We start from the raw sequence: 20,097 nt of genomic DNA, 5'->3' as shown, positions 1-20,097 counted from the left end.
ATCATAGTTAATAACTTGTGTTTATATTGATGGGAAATGCCAGTTTTTATTTCTTTCCGGAATTGGAGGTGACCTGCTCTTCCTGATGGAGAGAATGGAGAGACTCTTAAATGAGGTTTAATGATCTTCCCTCTTTCGTTATATGTAAAAAACAGAAACTGCAGAAAAGTGGACTCCCTAATTGGTGGTAGACTATATTGTGTCTACTTCCACCTTAAGAGCAGGACAAAATAGCACCTCCACTAAACTATACAAAAGCATTTAGGGGTTTATTTACAAGCCCCTTGCGCTGTCGCAAAACAACGTTGGTCTAAAAAACACTGAAGGGAACTACTTAAAAAGTTCATCATTCTGGCATTGGCTGCAAACCTCTTGCATTTTAGAACAAGATCAAGAAAGAGAGGAAGAGGGCAAGAAAGAAAGAAAGAGGACAAAAAAGAAGGAGCGAAAGAGGAAAGCGGGCAAGAAAGAGGGCAAGGAATGGGCAAGAAAGAAAGAGAAAGAAAGAAAGAGAAGGAAGGAAGGAAGGAAAGGGAAGAAAGGTGGAAAAAAGGAAAGAGAAGGAAAGCAGTAAATATGGAGAGAAGGAAAGAAAGATGGAAAGAAAGAGATGGAAAGAGAGAAGGAAAAAAGCAAATTAAAGAAGGCAAGAGAATGAAGGAAAGAAAGAGAAAGAAATAAGGAAAGAAAGGAAGAAGGAAAGAAAGTGTAAAGGAAAGTAAGCAAGAAGGAAAGAAGGCAAGAAAGAAAGAGAAGGAAAGAAAGAGGGGAAGAAGGCAAGAGAAGCAAAGACGTAAACAAGGAGAGAAGTCTAGAAGTAAAGAAAGGAGTAAAGAAAGAGGGAGAAGGAAAAAAGAACATTAAGAAAGAGAGAAGGAAATAAAAAAGGAAATATAGAAAGTAAGAGAGGAGGAAAGAAAGTGCAAAGGAAAGTAAGCGAGAAGGAAAGAAGGCAAGAAAGAAAGAGAAGGAAAAAGAAAGAGGGCAAGTAAGAAACAGGGCAAGAAAGAACAGCAAGAATGCAAGAACAAATTAAAAAGGAAGGCAAGAAAGAAAGGTGAAGAGAGAAGGAAGTGAATAGAAGGAAGGAAGAAAGAAAGAAGAGAAAAAAGAAGGAAAGAAAAAAAGAGAAGAAAAAAGGAAAGTAAGAGCAAAGGAGTGAAGGAAATATAGTGTAATGGAAAGGAGGAGAGTATGAGAAGGAAAGAAGAACAACAATTGTGAAGAAAGAAGGAACGAAAGAAAGAGAGCAAGATAGAAAGAAAGAGAACACGATAGGAAGAAGGCAAGAAAGAATGGCCATGAAAATAGGCAAAAAAGAATTGGCAAGAAGGAAAGAGAATGAAGGAAAGAGAAGGGAAGAAGGAAAGGGAAGTAAAGAAAGATGAAAGAAGGAAAAACAGTTTAAAGGAAAGAGAAAGAATGAAATGAGTGTTAATAAAGTAAAAAAGAGAAGGAAAACAACGAGAAGGAAAGAAGAAGAAAAGGAGAGAGGGAAGGAAAGTAAGATAAAAGAAAAGAGATGGAAAGAAAGAGAATGAAAGAAAAAGGAAAGAAGAAATTAAAGAAGACAAGACTGACAGAAGGCATGAGAAAGAAAGAAGCAAAATAAACAAAGAGAAGGAAAGAAAGCAATAAAAAAGAAGGGAAGAATAAAAAGTCTAGAAGGAAAAAAGATGAGAGAAAGAAAGAGGTAAAGGGAAGGAATGAAAAAAGAAAGCACGAAGGTAAAATATAGAAAGGCATGACACAAAGAAAGAGAAACAAGATAAGAAAGCAAGATAAAGGAAGAAAACAAAGGAAAGGAGGAAGGAGAGCCAAAATAAAGAAAGAAAGTAGGAAAAAGAGGTTATAATATACAAATATTACAGAACAGTTTCAAATAGACATAATCTGGTATCTTGTGAAATAGCAGCAGTCCGAAAAGCAAAACATTCCAAAATGAATTTACAACAGCATTGGCAGTAGATTGGATGTGATAAAGCCAGAATGTACATCAAAAGCATCCCGCTATCACATCAGAGGCAACACTAAAGTAATTATAATGTCAAAACAAAAACAATGGCACTGAAGGGAACTAGCTTGTGTGTGGATTGGATGTTCTCCTTGTGAAAGAGCAAAATGCAGTCACTCAAAATAACATTAATCAGTGGTTTAAGTAGGCTGACCCACTTCCATGCTGAATACTGTAGTGGGTGGATGCAAGATCTGAATGACATAATGACTAACCAATGGGCGATGGGAGGTGGCTGAAAGCCCTATATGTAGATATAATATATACATATTTAAGAAAAATCAAAAGATCTTAACTAACACCAGACCTAAAAATGGGAACAAATGTCAATCAATTCCTGCCGTGAAATAAATCATGCCACGTGAACACAGGCAGCCTTTAAAAGGTAAAATGCCATATAATTATCCCCTTTAAAATGATTTTCACCTTGATAAATTGTCAGAATTCCTCATCGTCTTTTTGTTGCGATCCATGGTGTCAGCAACACATTAAACAACTAAAGAACGTAAAAAGCACCACCTACTGGATAAGAGAAATCAAAGCTTCGCTGAGAGAAATCCGCTCAAAGTAGCTGTATTCAAGTGCCGTTTCTCTTTAAAATAATTGACTGATGATCTGATTAGCATTTTGAGAATTACTTTTATATTATTGATCATTTCACACAAAAAAGAAGTTTTGCAACATTACATTTTTCATTATCACAGTTTCTCCATATTTCTTTTTCGGTATTAGTGTATTTTGCATGCTAGTTGTGTCTCTTGTGACAGTAAGTGGAAGCTCAAATGTCTGTAAGATCTAAATGAGTACAAGTTCTAAAATGCGTGCAAAAACTCTGCGCCTTTTTCAACAATAACACTACCATGTAAATAACTACACCAAGGCCTCATTTCGCCAAATAAATTAGGTATGTAAAATGTTGCCGCCTGTTTTAGCAGTTGTAATTATTCTATGTTGTGTGCAAATAGGGCAAAGTAGTAATGAGAGAATGAAGATATATATGTGATGAATCTCGGTGACAACCCAGCACAAAACATATTTATGTCATGGAATTTTAAAGCCAGTTTTAGCCTCTTCTTCTAAATGGCATTATCGATTTAATTTATAAATCTAATCAATTTATTTCTTTTTTTTTCCCACAGGAAAGATTGTTCTCTGAAGAGCATGATTGCACTCCGCGTGCCTCCGCAAATAAAGGAGCTCAAAGACGTGGTGTCTGGATTTTCCAAAACACCATTGGAGGATTCCATTACAGGTAAACCAGACATGCCAGGGTATGATATGACAAACCTGGGCCATCAGGATGTAAACTCAGGGCCTCATTTACCAACTTTTGACACACTGCAGCGCAGCAGGCCGTCCTGCTGCGCTGCTGCAGGAATGAGCTGTATCTAAAGCTACGGCGCATTCCTGTCATTCTAATTATCGCCTGCGCCAGTGCACAAACGCCAGCTGTGTGCAACCAAAGACACACTTGCGCCATGGCGCATGAGTGCCTGTGTTGTGGGGATGATTGTTTCTGTGCACAAAAACAATAATTGATGGAATTTTCCTCTTTCTATGCGTGCTGCACCACTCAAAGAAAGAGGAAAAAACTAGGAGAAATAAAAGTACTTCTCCTCGTTGTGCCACTCCTATGCCTTGTTGTGTTACTCCTACGCCTCCCCGAGGGTTTAGGGTAGTGTTGTAGTGTTGGTGTAGTGTAGTGTTTTAGGGTTTAGGGTAGTGTTGTAGTGTTGGTGTAGTGTAGTGTTTTAGGGTTTAGGGTAGTGTTGTAGTGTTGGTGTAATGTTGTATTTTAGGGTAGTTTTTGTGTAGTGTAGTGTTTTTAGGGTAGTGTTGGGTGGTTGTGCAGGGTAGTGTAGTGCTATTGTAGGGAGAGGTCGGGGGAGGGTTGTGCAGGGGTACTATATTAGTGTTTAGGGTAGGGTAGAGTCACTTACCTTGCAAACCTTTACCATGAGTATAGCCTTACCACGCATGCCTTTGCGTTGTAATAGCATGCGTGGTAAAAGCATAGTTGTGGTAAAATTTTGCAATGTGATGGCATGTCATTGACATCGCGTAGTAATACCCGCGTTGTAATGGCACGCGTGGTATTGGTATGTGATGTAATTACATACATCCGGATGTGTTCTCCATTGCTGGGTGTTTTGCATGGAAGGACGTAAGCCCGGGTCAGAAGAGACCTCGCTCCAAGGAACCACACCCCCACAGCATGCCAAGTGAGACTTCTTGAGGCTACAGAGCAAGTGTATGCAGACAGCAGTTGGAGGAGGCCTGACCCAATTCTAGCAGGAAGACAACCCACAGGGATCTTAAGATCCATTCCTCAATATTTGGAAGGGTGGGCTGTGAAAGGGAACGGGTAACCATTTGGTGACAAAAGGTGATTACCCATACGAGGATGTGTATCTGTTTCGAGGTGTCTTGCAGGTAAGTATGTGAGTTCAGAACAGGTGGGTTCGGTGAGGTTGGCGAGACCTAGAAGGGGTTCTGGGGTCGTGACAATAGGCATTATTAAAATCATGGACTCAGCTGTTTATTTTGATGGGGCTATGGATGGGAAATATTACAGAAAGATTGGCCCAATTTTAGTCTCAGTTTTGAAAGTAACAGTTGATTCCACTGCCCCGTTTTGAAGCCCCTGTCTTCACCTGATCTTCACCTTCTCTGATGCTTTCTGCCACAATGAAATGTGAAAACTGACACAGTACTTAACAATATAGTAAGACATAAGGAGTCAAGCATCTTGAACGTAGTGTTTGTTTGTGGTATAGCTGGGGGTGGGGTCGGGAATAGCACCACTTCCACCCCCTCTCTAGTCCTCTGCTCTCTTGCCCTGCTCATCTCCCTCACCCCTGTTTGGGGTGGTGTCGATGATGTCTAACCAAGGGTCGCTGGGCATGCCTGACAAAGGTATCATTTTAATCATATTTTGTTTCACATTACATTTTTCGTCTTATAACTCATGCCTGAAATTTTGGTTATCAAATGCATCTTTTCATATAAAATGTGAGATATATTGTTCTTTATAGTAGAAAAAAGTGTGAAAGTAGACATCGAACAAAGGTCTAAGGGGCATATTCACAAGGAGCTATTGCCCAATTAACTGCACTTTATCACAGCCAAAGTTGTGATAAATTTACCCCACCATTCACAAGCTGGTGCTAATAGCCCACAGCACCAGTTTACCCGCGATAGCACCAGCAAAAAACATTACCACAGAGGACCCCTGCAACTATTGCTATTGAGATACAGAGTAGGCGTTCATGTGCCAAAACCCGCGACAACATCACACCTCAACATTCACAACGACCAGCCAGATCGGCGATAAGAACACAAAACACGTGATAAGGCACGTTAGCAGCAGGAATTTTACACCGGCCCTGACCTGGTGTAAAGTCGGACCACAGCCTGCACCACAAAAGGGAGCTCAGCCCACATCCACACAAGACAAACAGATGCCATGAAGCAACTGAACATGCCGCACTGACACCCATGAGAGCCACAAAACACACCAACACCACACCCAGGGCCGCAACCCCGGCCCACCCCCAACCTCGGACCAAGAAACTGCACACCAACACCACGAATCCCAAAACAAATATTCTGCCTGATGTCACATAAGCTGGGGGACATCAACATACATGCGTGGCCAGAAAATGGAGATTCAGTCATACAGCAATGCAATCACCAACACAAACCACCATACAAAACAAAAGCCAAAACAACCATTTGGTTGAGACCTAGCGGGTCCTCACTGGACAATCCGTAGGACACAGCCTGGATCACTAAACCCAAGAGAAGAAGGTGTGCCAAGCGGCCAACAAAGGAACGAGAGGGAGAGAGCAAGGGAGAGAGACAGAGTGAAATTGCACAAGTAGCGCAATGCCTTGCAGGGCACCTGGCTCCACATGGCAACATGTGTGTGTACATCGTCATCCGTACACCATGAGCCCAAGGCCGTGTCCCAATCTCAGTGTCAAAGACACATCACATCCCGAAAACACAAGGGATTAAATCTCCATTGTCCCAATGCAGAAGGCGGGAGGACACCTGCACCTCTGATGGTGGTCCGGAACGCACCTGGAACACCCTGATTGAGATGCCATGGCTGATGTGGACAACTCCCACACCACGCACAGCGAAAATAAACTATCCGACTCATCCACACCCCTCACACAGAAGCCCCTGCTGGAGTTACCCCTGCATGGGATGCCCTTGACATTCATGGAAACAGCAACCCATTCAGCCCAATGTTGCACACACATTTGAATCATTGCCCAGAGCTATGTCATATACTCCACACAACTGCAGCAGTTCAGAAGAGGGCTGGTTCCACAAGACGCACTAAGGCTATGGCAGGCCATGCACAACCCCAGTCACGTGGAACACTACCATGCACGTATGCTGTATTTACTGGGCGCAGTGCCACTGGCAATGCTGTGGATCAATTACCGGCTTAGCTTCTGCATTGCCTACGTCATCTGCATCCAGCCCTGGTTCCACTGCCGAACATGCTCATTCGAGTGTCCTATGGATGTCTGCCTATCCAACACAACTATAGATGAATTAGACTATGACTTGAGTGTGTTCCCCCTTGTTGGAACATGAACAGGAGTGTAACCGAGACAGCCGTGCATGAGATGCCTTGACCTACTGCTTATGTGTTGGCAGTTGTGCATGGGAGATTGCACAATTCCTCGTGTGCAGTGACCACATAGAGGCGCTCACCTATTGGGCTGTATTGTGGATTGGTGAAACGCCGTGGGCTGAGCACACCTGCCCGGACCAGTTAATGGATTGGCTCAATCTGGTGTTCCTTGAACAGGACAACAATGTACTATTGGAACACATTGCACATGAAGCAGTGCGGGCATTCATGGATGAGTAACTACGTCCCTGCAGCCTCATCCGATTGTTACCCACAGAACATGTCCCAACAACTTGTTGCATTGTGGGGATTTTTCACATATCCCACCACAACAGAAGACCTGTCTGCCATCGTCCGGACTCTGGATGCATGTGCGTGGCACAACGCGTGTGTACACACACCTGTGCAAGGTGATGCAGGTCCATGGTCGGAGCAACACAGCGTCGCTTGGCAATGTTGCCAATTCAGACACACTGCTGGGGGAGAGCACACACACAGCAATGTAGCAATATATTTGAACCTGTCGGACCCTTTCACCTGAACACTGTCAGCAGAGCAGACAATCGGAGCACTCCGGTGGCAGAGCACTATGCAGATCCCATGGGCAGTGAGTCGTGGCCCCTCACACCGGACAATGGGGAGGCGCCACACAATACATGACTCATCCAGCAAGGCAAGGTGGGCTGGAAGCATTGCCATCCGTGATAATCGTTTTACATTTTTGCACCACCATTTCCTGAACCTCGACATGTACCCATGCTGCGTGTAAGTGTCTCAAGCATGTCCCTGCCTGCATGTCCTTGCCTCATCCACACTGACACGCACATCCCAATAAACTCTATGCCACACCACTGGTGTCTAACTGTGAGGTGTGTTGGTTTGATTGTCCACTCATGTGCCACAATGAGCATCGTCCCTAAACAGGGAGGAACTGACTGATGCATGTACAATGGGGGTGGGTCCCTTTTGCAAGCTCAACCTCTGTGAACCAGACATTGTTTTGGAATAGGTGCTGGCCAACATGTGCACTGACGTGACTTCAGCAATGTGAGTATGGTGTCCAACCTCTGACCATGTGGAGCAATGTCATATGTCATAACAGAATGTGTCAACACAGATGTGTGTAAGTCGGTATGCGTCGTGAAGTTCTGTTGTCACATGTGAAGTAGGACACCACTCCTGGCCTGCTACCGATTTGGTCACTTCCACACATAGCCCTATTCAACACATGGACGTGTGCCTATGTTGGGGGTTTGTGAGACTGTTGTTGATGTGCAATGGGGCCAGAGCTAGTACTCATCTGCACAGTTATCCAATTTGCCATGTGTCTCAGGGATACACATACGCATAGATGTCAGTCACCATGGTGTACCTTCATGTGCAATTATTGTCCCTACATCCAGCCATACATCCATACGTTAGTGAATATAGTAATGGCACATCTGTGTGATTCTGAATATTTTATTCATATACAGGTGATTGACGGAGCTGGAGCTGTACATGGCCATCCAAGCCCACATCACATGGAAGCTCAGTGGTGGGCAAACCACAGTCCTTTGGGGATTGAGAAGTGATTAGGAAGTGGGAGGGTGTAATCCACAGCAGGATTGCTGTGTAATTGGCCAGCAGTGATGAAATTGAAGTCCGTGTGGTGGTCCGGGTGAATTTGGCTATAGGGTGTTCCGGGGGTCAGTAGGAGGTGTTTCCCAGGGCATGATCCATAGGTCATCACCAGGCAGGGACAGGGCATATGGTGGTGATGGATGATACTGGCTCCTTCCTCACACAGTAATTCCCATCCTCTTCTTACTCCCCTGATACGGGTTCTGTGTCCGGTGTGTGTGGCAGGGTGATGGCTGCATCACTGTGTTCCATTGACACAACAGACTGCGAGGGTGATGGGGCAGCATCCCTGTGTGCCATGGACATGTCAGGGGTCAGAGCTGTGTGTGTCGATGCTCCCGCTGCAGGCATCTGGGAGCGGCTCAGTGGCAGCAATAGCAAGATGAAGCACTGCAGGGCATTGAAGTTCCCAGTTACTACTTGCTGGTGCCCAGCCATAGCAGACATACTTCCAGCCTGCATCTGCTCCATGGTCTCCATTGGCCTCCGCATCTGTACCAACTCTGTGCTGTACTCGCTGGTGCCTGTCTGATTAGACAGTTCTTGTAGTAGATTCATGGCACCAGCGAGTTCAGCCAAGGTCTGTGGTGGAGCATGGTGCGTACAGGGGGTGTCCGGTAGGGACTGTACGTGGTCCCTGATGGGATTCAGACACCCACGTATGGCATCGAGTTTGGCTGCCATGAGTTTGAAACCCACCCGCAGCTGTTCAGTCAAATCCACCTGGCAACTCCACACAGGTTGTTGGAACTCCATGTATTGGTGGGGGGGGGGGTGCTGGGAGACAGTTGTGGTGCAGTGTGTTTCCTGCTGTGTGGTCTGTGCAGGTGGTGGGCTCACCTCTGAGCAGCTGTCCTGCCCTGCTCCTGGGGATGGGATGCGGAGGCTATCCATATCCTTTGAAGGGTGTCTTGACATATGTGCAGGTTGTCCTCTTCATCATCAATGATGTGAAGTGTGGTGTGCCCTGCCTGAGGTGTTGTTTGTCCCTCTGCCCTGTGAAAGGTGAGATGCAGTTTAACAAAGTTACACATGTATTTTGGAGTTGTGCAGATGCTTCCATTCAGACTGCATGCCAATGTAACTTGTCACAGTTTTGGTGGAACTGGACATTTGATGGCAGTCAGTGTGTTTTTCGACTACATGATGGATGTGTGGAAGTACCCGTGCATTTTCATCACACAGTGTCAGGCAATGCCAGATGTGAGTGGACAGTTACCTGACGCCCTACAGCCTATTTCACTGCGGGACCTGTTGTGATCCGTGGCCTATGCTGTTGGTGTTCCACTTTGTACCACATTACCATCATTGCTGATGTTCTGTGATTGGCATGTGTGTGTGTGCTGCATTGTGGGGGAGTTGTCCCTGCAGCTCTGATTTCGTGCAGCCTTCTCCCTTTGAGGTGGTGTGCCTTTGAATTGTGTTCTTTAATGGCCCTGATTTGTTTTTGACTTGGGTCATATGTGCTCTTGGACAGATTTTGTGGCCTGCTGCATTGTTCGTCTGCAGCGTGTATTGTACGGCATGGGTTGTGTGTGCACATCGACATCTCAGAGAGTGACGTGCTCCTTTATGGATGTGATCCGCACTGGGCTACCTCCATATCGATCCTTGGGCCATCTCATGTTTTTGGGCTGCTGCCACGCTATCGAGCATGCAGTGTTACTTCCATAGACAGTGTGGGTCACATTGCCGCTGCTCTGCTGGATTCAGCACATGTGCATAGGTCATTTTTGATATTGGTGATCTGGAGGAGCCCCTTGTTCATTAAGGACAGGGGCCTACTTGGAGTTTCTATGTGTGCCAAGGCAATCGGTGACATGTTCCACGATCATTGTGGGTGTGCAGTGTGCTACACATAACTGTGCATGTATACCATTGTGCCCATCTCCCCCCGTCCCCCCGTCCTGGTCATTACTCACCCTATTGCTGTTGGGTCAAGTCAAATCGTGCAGGGTCCAGGCCCCCAATTCCTTCCACCATCTCCACACTGCTGACTGTGGCCACCATTTCCTCCAGGTCATCCAGCTCCTCCTGTATCGCAGGACTCCCACCTCTAGTCGCCCTTGCTGCCTTCCTGTTGGCAGAGAGCGTCTCCTTGGTTTGGCTGTGCACTTCATGCCACTCGTAGCGGTTTTTGTGTGCCTGGAAGCCGTGTCTGCGCTCAGCTGAGGGAGGAAGGCAGCATAGCGAGACTCCATTTACCAGGAGCCCCGCAGCCACCGTCACCGCGCTCCACCCTCTGATGCCGCCTGAAGACTGCTCGCGGCCCCCGCTTCGCGGGAGCCGCTCGTAGCAGTTTTTGTGTGCCTGGAGGCCATGTCTGCGCTCAGCTGAGGGAGTAAGGCAGCATACCGGGACTCCATCTACCAGGAGCCCCACAGCCACCGTCACCGCGCTCCACCCCTGACGCCCTACAGCCTATTTCACTGGGAACGCCCCCCGTATCGCAGGTTGCGTGCGGGCGCGTGCCGGGTGAAGCCCGGGCCAAGGGCGGGCCCGTTTGAGCCCGTTCGAGGCCGGAGCAGTCCGGGCCGGGCCCACTCTCTTACGCCTGGTCTTGGACACCGACGACCAATGACCGACGCTGCTTGGTAAGTTAAGTATTACAGCTCCAAATTTTCTAACTGAGGGTTACAACTTTATACCAAATAGAGATGGCGTCTGGTACCACCAAGGACAACTCGGGTATGAAAAATGGGGGCATGATGGGAACACTGGACTACTTTTTTACGAGAGCCTCAAGTGTGCTAGCGCAAGAGATAGCAGTAACTGAACGTCGGCTGTATCTCGACACACTCGCACACTCTTGCCAGCCGGCGGGTGGACATACGTTGGTTAATTCACCCACACAAGATGACTTGAGCGGTAATTCTTCCCCCATCAGGGTGGCTAATACATCTAGAACTGACCTGACAGACCCCGCATTAGAGAAAAGACCACCAGTTGAGCTAACCTGCCCTAAAACAAGGTCGATGACTGCCCCCTTAACGAGCAGAAAAGATTATCCAACAAAGATGCCAGGATCCACCAAAAACAAACGGGAGGTAGGCCACTAAAAGAAAAATTGCCCCACCAAACAAAAGAATAGAAGGCTGGACGAGGGTGAGCGGAAATCCCTGAAACATCATGAAGAGACTGAGTCAGTGACACCTGTTGCAGAACCTCTGACTGTTGATACTTTAGGTGCTCATGTGCCCACTGCAAACAATGCCTTCTGGGATAAATTGGAGGGTCTTTTCTCTGAACTTCTAATACCCCTCATCCACAGACTGGACACCATGGAAGCCAACTTACTAAGTTTAACCGATGCTCTCAACCAGACTGTAGGGGGGGCAGTGGATAGCCTAACAAAGCCTGATGATAAGTATTTACCTGCGATTTTTAATGGCTTAAACACTGTGGGTCCATCCAAGCCATCTGAAGTAGATCCTAATGCTGCGGGCTCAGGTAGGCCAGCTGTACTAGTTTCCAAAGTACAAGGGCCTGGGAGTCTGGTAATGGGTACAGATGGGCAAGTTGAGGTTGGCTCCACCCCAAGTCCGAATCCAAACCTGCGACACAATCTTAACACGCCTACACAGCAGCAATGCCCTAGCAACCCAAGGCCCATACAGATTAACTTACCACCTGAATCCAGCCCATATGTGGTGGTTTTAGCCGGTGTCCCTGAACTGAAGAATGGGTGCGAGGAGTCACCTGCTTCACTTAAGAATAAAGTCATAAATTGGCTTAATAAAAATAGACCACTGCCGCCATCTGTGACTAGTGAAATCTTACTTGTTCGCAGGGTATCTTGGTTGAGCAAAAAGGTAAAGTACCTACAGGTGATTGTGTTGTGATACATTTTAGAGACACACGGCCAGTGTCCCACATCTGCCAATGGGGCCAGTCCAGTTCTGGGCCATCTATCCAGTCGCTCCCCCTGTCATACTTCTATCCCCCGGGTCAATTCCGTATTATGGAAAGCAAAGGCCCTGAACATTCCTGGAAATTAGTAGGGCGTCCAGTAGCGGATGGACCTGGCCAGGGCAGGTTCAGAAATCCTCCAAGCCAAGCGGCAATTTGTCTAAATAATAGATACTTCATGCCAGTGCCTCTTGACCTCCTCCAGTGACCTCCTCGACACTCCGAGTCATTGACGTTGGTGACGATGGACTGCCATATTTCCGTTTGGGTTGCCAGTGCCGCAGTGGAGTGTTAGCAAATTGACCCACTTTCACGGAACGAAGAAGAATCCCTCTACCTCCAGGACACAGAAGCAAGAATGCGATTGGAAACACACTCCTGTCTACTGTCCCCTAAAAGTATGAGGGAATAACCCAAGGAGTGTCCACCACTCTCCTCATACGGGGGGTCAGTTTGCAGTAGGAAGAGTCTCAGGTGGTGGTTCAGGCTAGGAAACAAAATCAGGTAGCACTAGATAATATACACTCTTATCTATGTATCACTGTAACTTTTTTAAACATTGACATGCAGGATTGTACCAGGTATTCTTACCCCAAATGCAGGTCGTGATCGCCTTGTAGATGAGTTCTGTGACGAGAGGAATCAGGAGACCCAAAAATAACAGGCCAGGCAGAACAGAACTATCACAATGACTCACACACCAAACACTCAAAAGAAAACAAGACAAGGGGTGAGGTGTCCCAGTGTAGGTGCGTGAGCAGCGGAGTGGAAATACGCTCAGGAGGAGAGACACCCGGCCCTTAGGGACAACCAGGGCGGAGCGCTCTCTCTCAGAAGGGAAACAAAAAGTAAAGGGAGAAATAGGTTGCTTAGAGCCACAAAGTCGGCTGTTCAGGAAAGAGTCGAGAAAGACGCCCGCCCAATGCGTGAGGAAAGGTAGGGAAAGAACCAAGACTGGCTCGAGTGCGATAATAGAGAAATGCCGAACACCGGCAAGAACTTTCTCACTGCGCACAAGGAAAGCGGGGCACTGCAGCAAGGGACGGAGGCAATATGCAGGAAGAAATATCTCCACCAACGCCCAGAGGGATCTGCAACACGCCACGGAGGACGCGATCAGGAACCAGGAAGTGGAAAAGGGGCGTGGTACTGGAACAGTAAGCCAAGCAACGGCTACGTTCCGACGCGCCTCTTTACGTGCGCTAGGGAGCATCAATAAATGCCATGACTTTACCGTGGTTAGGGTGATGGTCTAAACACCGGCGTTTCTGCCCCAATCCCACATATCAAGGTTTTCTAATTCCTAACAGTACCCCTCCGCAAAGGCCTATTCCCAGGACCAGGCTTGGAGGGATGGAGTCTGTGAAATTGTCTGATTAATCTGGCTGCATGGATGTTATCGGCAGGCTCCCAAGATCTGTCTTCTGGGGGGTACCCTACCCAATCTATGAGGTATTGGAGTCTGCCTCTAGATTTCCTGGAATCCAGAATTTTGTGTACTTCATATTCAGCTTCACCATTGATTTGTACCGGGGGAGGAGGAATCTCAGGGACAACGGAGGGTAGGTATTTTTTGATCAATGAACTGTGGAAGACAGGATGTATTTTTATACATGGGGCAATTGTAGTTTCAGGATGACAGGGGAGAGGATTTTCTCTATGGGAAAGGGACCTATGAATCTAGGTTGGAATTTTTTCGAACCTTATATCCTAAGGTTTCTTGTGGACAACCACACTTTCTCTCCTACCGTGTACATAGGTTCTTCCCTTCTGTGTTTATCCGCTTGTCTTTTCATGGCTTCTTTGGCTTTCCCTAGCTCTGTCTTTGCTGATTCCCATACATTCTGAATGTGTGCATGATGTTCGTCAAGTGCTGGTACAGATATTTCATCTTGCTGTAACACAATAGGAATCATTCTAGGGTGTTGTGCATGCAAAAAGAAAAAAGGGGAGATGTCTGTGGTGGAGTGACTAGAATTGTTGTAAGCGAATTCTGCCAATGGTAAAGCTTGAACCCAAGTAGATGGTATAGATGTTAATAAACAAGGCAAGAACTGTTCTAGGGTCTGATTTGTCCTTTCTGTTTGCCCATCGGTTTGGGGGTGGTATGAGGTGGAAAGTCTGTGATTAATACCCAGAACGGAACACAACCCCCGCCACAACTTTGAGACAAACTGAGGACCTCTATCAGAGATGATGACTGTGGGTAGTCCATGCAGTTTTACTATATTGTCCAGGAAGACAGACGCTAGTTCTTTAGAGGAAGGTAGTTTTTCAGAAGTATGAAATGTCCCATTTTTGACAATAAATCCACTACTACATAAATAGTGGTGTAACCTTGACAGGAGGGCAAATCAGTCATAAAATCCATGCTTATGGTGTGCCAGGGTGATGGAGGAATGGCTAGGTGTCTTAGGAGTCCTGTAGGCGCGCAATGTGAAGCCTTTTGACGTGCACAGGTGGCGCAGGATTGCACATAGGCTAACACATCTTTGGACATGGATTCCCACCAAAACCATCTGTGGCACAGCTCATTTGTTTTACGACTGCCAAGATGTCCGGCCAAAGTGCTGCTATGACACCACTCTATGACCTTTTGTTGAAGAGCGGAAGTAGGGACATATAGTTTGTCTTCATGGTAATACAACCCTTCTCTGATGGTATGTAGGGGATTTTGCAACCAGTCTTCAGATGGCATGGCTAGGAGATGTTCCTTGATGTCATCAAGGAGTTTGTAGTCTTTTTCTTCCATCCCTATTATCTTATTCGCGGGAATAATAGGAAGGGGTTTTTCCTTGTCTGTGCTTTTTTCATGTCCTAAACGTGACAAGGCATCAGCCTTTCCCTGCTGTGACCCAGGCCGATAGGTGATCAGAAAACCGTATTCACTAAAGAATAACAGCCACCTCATTTGCCTTGGCGTGAGAGCTCTTGCTGATTTAAAGAACTGAAGGTTTTTGTGGTCTGAATAAATGGTGACTACATGGGGGGATCCTAACAAATGATGTCTCCACTCCTGAAAGGATAACTTAATGGCCAACAGTTCTCTTTCTCCTATAGTATAATTTCTCTCAGCAGGTAATAAGATTTTTGAGAAATATGCTATGGGATGCATTTGTCCAGTCTCGGTGTCTCTCTGTGAAAGGATTCCTCCTACAGCATAGTGAGAAGCATCCGCCTCCACAAAAAAAGGTTGTGTGTTATCTGCATGATGAAGAATAGGAGCAGTGGTGAACTTATCTTTTAAGTTACAGAAGGCTTGCTCTGCTTCGGCCGACCATACAAAAGGCACCCCTTTCTTCAAAAGTTTTGTAATCGGGGAAACAGAGTCAGAAAAGCGGTCTATAAATCGCCTATAAAAATTAGCGAAGCCTAAAAAAGACTGTATTTCTTTAATGGAGGTGGGACTCGTCCACTTAACCAACGCTTCCACCTTCTTGGGGTCCATCTGTATGCCGTCAGGCTTAATCATGAAGCCCAGAAAGTCCACTTCTGAAGTGTGAAACACACTTTTATCTAACTTTGCGAACAAGACGTTTTCTTGTAATTTGTTCAAGATTTTCCGAACATGCTCCACATGATCAGTTTCATTCTGTGAGAATATGAGGATATCATCAATGTAGACTATGACGAAAATATCGATATATTCCCTTAAGATGTCGTTTATGAAATATTGAAACGCCACCGGCGCGTTACACAAACCAAATGGCATGACACAATATTCATAAAGACCGAATTTGGTGCGAAAGGCGGTTTTCCATTCGTCGCCTTGCTTGACGCGTATCAAATGGTAAGCACCCCTGAGATCGATTTTGGTGAAGATTTTTGCTCCTTTAATTTGATCAAGGAGGACAGGAATTAGAGGAAGTGGGTATTTGTTTTTGATGGTAATCTTATTCAATGCTCTGTAATCCAGGCATGCCCTGAGCCCACCTTCCTTTTTATCAATAAAAAACAGGGGGGAGGACACAGGTGAAGTAGAGGGTCTGATAAACCCCTTTCTTTGCATGTATTCTAAATAATCCTTCAAATAATCAGTTTCTGAGGGAGTCAGGGCGTAAATGCGACTACAGGGCAAGTCTGCACCGGGTATTAAGTCGATGCGACAATCATAGCTGAGGCAACTTAGTAGCTTCTTGTTCGCTAAAGACGCCCTTATTCTCCAGATAATGGTCAGGTAGTCTCAGGTCAGCCCCTGTTTGAACAGCACAATATAACGGGAGTTCTTGTTCTGTGGGTTCTTGGTAACAGTGGACTTTACAGTACGGGGATATCAAGGTGACAGTTCTTTTTACCCAGTCTATTACAGGGTTGTGTACCTGTAACCATGGAACTCCCAAAATAGCACCGAAATTAGGAGCGTCTATTAAATCAAAAACAATACTCTCCGAATGTCCGTTGTTAAAAACTATGACCATAGGCGACGTTTGATAACTTATCAACCCAGAAGACAACTCGGACCCGTCTACAGCCCATATGGATTCAGGTTGTTGTTTAGCAACAAAAGACAAACCCAGTTGTTTAGCGAGTTTTAGGTCAAAAAAGTTTCCAGTAGCTCCGGAATCTAAAAGAATAGACATGTTGTGCTGTTTTTGATTCCCATAAGTGAGGGTGACAGGTAACATAAAGTGTTTTACCACTGGAGATGTTAATAGTTTGTTGGTAGAGATCTGCTGGGATTTGTAGCTCGAGGAATTGATCTCTCTATTCCTCAAGCGTTCTAGTTTTCCGAACTAGAAAGGCTGCTGGCTGATAGTCTTGGGGCGAACGGGGCATTCTTTTGCATAATGGCCCCCTTTGCCACAATACAAGCATAGATTCAGCTTTCTTCTCTTATCCTTTTCTTCTGTAGGCAAGGGACCTCTTATTCCCCCTATCTGCATGGGTTCTGGAGTGTCTTTTAGTAGGGGTTTCTCAGGTTTGGTCAAGACAAATCTGGGTACACTACTTCGATTCTTTTCCCCTTTCCTCTCATGCAGTCGATGATCTAACTTAACGACTAAATCAATAAATGAGGCATAGTCTTCCGGTGGGTCAACTATTTGTGAGAGTAAATCTTTTAACTCCTCACATAACCCACGGTAAAACAAGGAGGTCCTTTTCTCTTCTGGCCAATGTGTTTCAGAAACTAGACGATTAAAATTAGTGATATAAGTAAGGAGATCTTTGGATCCCTGTTTAAGATTTAGCAGAGCTGTATCGCTGGCTTGCATATACGTATGCTTAGCGAAGAGGCTTCTCATCTTCTCTTGAAACAGGGAGAGATCATATAATATGGGATCGTTATTCTGTACCATTGGTACAGTCCATTCAGCTGCATTCCCAGCAAGATAGGAAATGATGAAGGCCACTTTCGCAGAGTCATCTGGGAACGCTGCTGCTTTGCATAAGAACTGAAGCTGGCATTGGTTCATAAAGACATTATATTTGGTACTATCCCCTGTGAATCTCTCGGGCATAGCTAAGGGGACCGGGCTAGGAGTATGCACGGTGACTTGGACAGGAGACATGGTGGAATCTCCTTCAGCCCCTTTTACTGTTTCTGTAGAACCCAGAGTGAATCTGGCAGGTTGTATGTAGCTCTTGCGAGATTTAGGGATAGTTCCGGTTTCTCTATTAGCTGTTCTTAACTGATGTACCTCTGCCTGTAGTCTTTGGTTTTCGACTCCCAACCTACCCACCTCTGACTGAAGGGTCACTAAAGCAGCAGTTAGGTCTTCCATTGTATGTACCTGGAGGTTAAGGTCAGTAGCACCCAAAGAAGGGTCGGGATTCATCTTCGTTCAGGGGAAAGATATTTCGTGGGCTTGGCTTTCTGTTAGCAAATTGACCCACTTTCACGGGAACGAAGAAGAATCCCTCTACCTCCAGGACACAGAAGCAAGAATGCGATTGGAAACACACTCCTGTCTACTGTCCCCTAAAAGTATGAGGGAATAACCCAAGGAGTGTCCACCACTCTCCTCATACGGGGGGTCAGTTTGCAGTAGGAAGAGTCTCAGGTGGTGGTCCAGGCTAGGAAACAAAATCAGGTAGCACTAGATAATATACACTCTTATCTATGTATCACTGTAACTTTTTTAAACATTGACATGCAGGATTGTACCAGGTATTCTTACCCCAAATGCAGGTCGTGATCGCCTTGTAGATGAGTTCTGCGACGAGAGGAATCAGGAGACCCAAAAATAACAGGCCAGGCAGAACAGAACTATCACAAGGACTCACACACCAAACACTCAAAAGAAAACAAGACAAGGGGTGAGGTGTCCCAGCTGGCTGTGTGGGTGCGTGAGCAGCGGAGTGGAAACACGCTCAGGAGGAGAGACACCCGGCCCTTAGGGACAACCAGGGCGGAGCGCTCTCTCTCAGAAGGGAAACAAAAAGTAAAAGGAAAAATAGGTTCCTTAGAGCCACAAAGTCGGCTGTTCAGGAAAGAGTCGAGCAAGACGCCCGCCCAATGCGTGAGGAAAGGTAGGGAAAGAACCAAGACTGGCTCGAGTGCGATAATAGAGAAATGCCGAACACCGGCAAGAACTTTCTGACTGCGCACAAGGAAAGCGGGGCACTGCAGCAAGGGACGACACCAATATGCAGGAAGAAATATCTCCACAAACGCCAAGAGGGATCTGCAACACGCCACGGAGGACGCGATCAGGAACCAGGAAGTGGAAAAGGGGCGTGGTATTGGAACAGTAAGCCAAGCAACGGCTACGTTCCCTCATGCCTCTTTACGTGCGCTAGGGAGCATCAATAAATGCCATGACTTTACCGTGGTTAGGGTGATGGTCTAAACACCGGCGTTTCTGCCCCAATCCCACATGTCAAGGTTTTCTAATTCCTAACATGGAGGTGCCGAACAGTTTTTGATGGTGTCCTATGACTTCCGTGACGATGATCCGGTCTTCCTGCGGACTGATCCCCGTCTTCCTCTTCTCCTTGCCCTTCCCCGAACACGGGGTTCCATGCTGGTCATCCTTGGGGCTTGCGGGGTTCGGCTTGTCCTCTGCACACGGTCCGGGTGATCCATGGTTCTACGCAGAAAGAATTGGTTCATTTTTGTTTCTTTCCTTCCTTTATAGTGCATTTTCCCGCATGACGCGTGGGATTCGCAGGCCTGGGGCTGGTTTTATCTGATTTTTGTCCCGTGATTTGCCTCATCGCATTTTTTTTGCATTCGCGTATTGCTTTTTTTGCAGCGTGGCGTTGATTTTCACGCGGATATATGACGTGTTATCTGGTGTCTATCGCATGCTACCGCCTTGTTGTGAATTCCACGTTGAAACAGGTTTATTTTCCTGCGATAGGCTGCAATGTTGAAAGTTGCGTTACGTTACTCTTGCAGTAGTTATCACACGTTCTTGTGAATATACCGCTCAGAGTTAACAATTATGTGTACAATCATTTTGTAACAGAATATTACATCAAACACAACCATCAATTTAATATAATATTTAAAAATATTTTTTCAATGGTTTTGTTTCACTACATGTAGTAGTGATCTAAATAAAGGTTTTCTTGGACAGTTTTATCTGAGACCACATATAGTGCATAGAGCCTTAAAGCAAGATCAATAGCCTCCTTCAATCTGAAGCATTAAAATTAAACATTTATAATAAAATCCTTTTTAACCACAGTCCTATTAAGTAATCTCCCTTTCCAGGAGGGTCCTGCTTACTGAGTAAAATTGAATTCCTTTCCCTATTTAAAGGGAAAGTTTTGGAAAGCTTGATTTGTCCTATCTGCTCCCCTGTCATCTCCAAGCATCTGATCAGTGCCAACTGATAAATAATGGTAGCCAATTGTCCAGTGTGTGGTGATGATATTCGCTCACAGCCAGTATTGTGTTGCTTGGACCAGCAGCCCATGTGCCAGTCTAGTCTAGTAGTTGTCTGCATCA

The 20,097-nt window shown here is 45.9% G+C and overlaps 1 protein-coding gene across 1 annotated transcript in view; it reads left to right on the top strand.

The window, feature by feature from the left end:
* Positions 1-20,097, top strand: part of LOC144772869 (coagulation factor XI-like) — a 297,549-nt gene that overhangs the window by 266,560 nt on the left and 10,892 nt on the right. Inside the window, exon 10 of the mRNA XM_078657511.1 lies at positions 3,154-3,266. Within this exon, the coding sequence (XP_078513637.1) occupies positions 3,154-3,266 (113 nt within the window). The remainder of the gene's footprint in view (positions 1-3,153; positions 3,267-20,097) is intronic.

The sequence above is a fragment of the Lissotriton helveticus genome, chromosome 1_1 (genome assembly GCF_964261635.1).
Source record: "Lissotriton helveticus chromosome 1_1, aLisHel1.1, whole genome shotgun sequence".
NCBI classification, from domain to species: domain Eukaryota; kingdom Metazoa; phylum Chordata; class Amphibia; order Caudata; family Salamandridae; genus Lissotriton; species Lissotriton helveticus.
The sequence above is the reverse complement of the archived record's forward strand: the minus strand, read 5'-3'. Positions and strand labels throughout refer to the sequence as shown.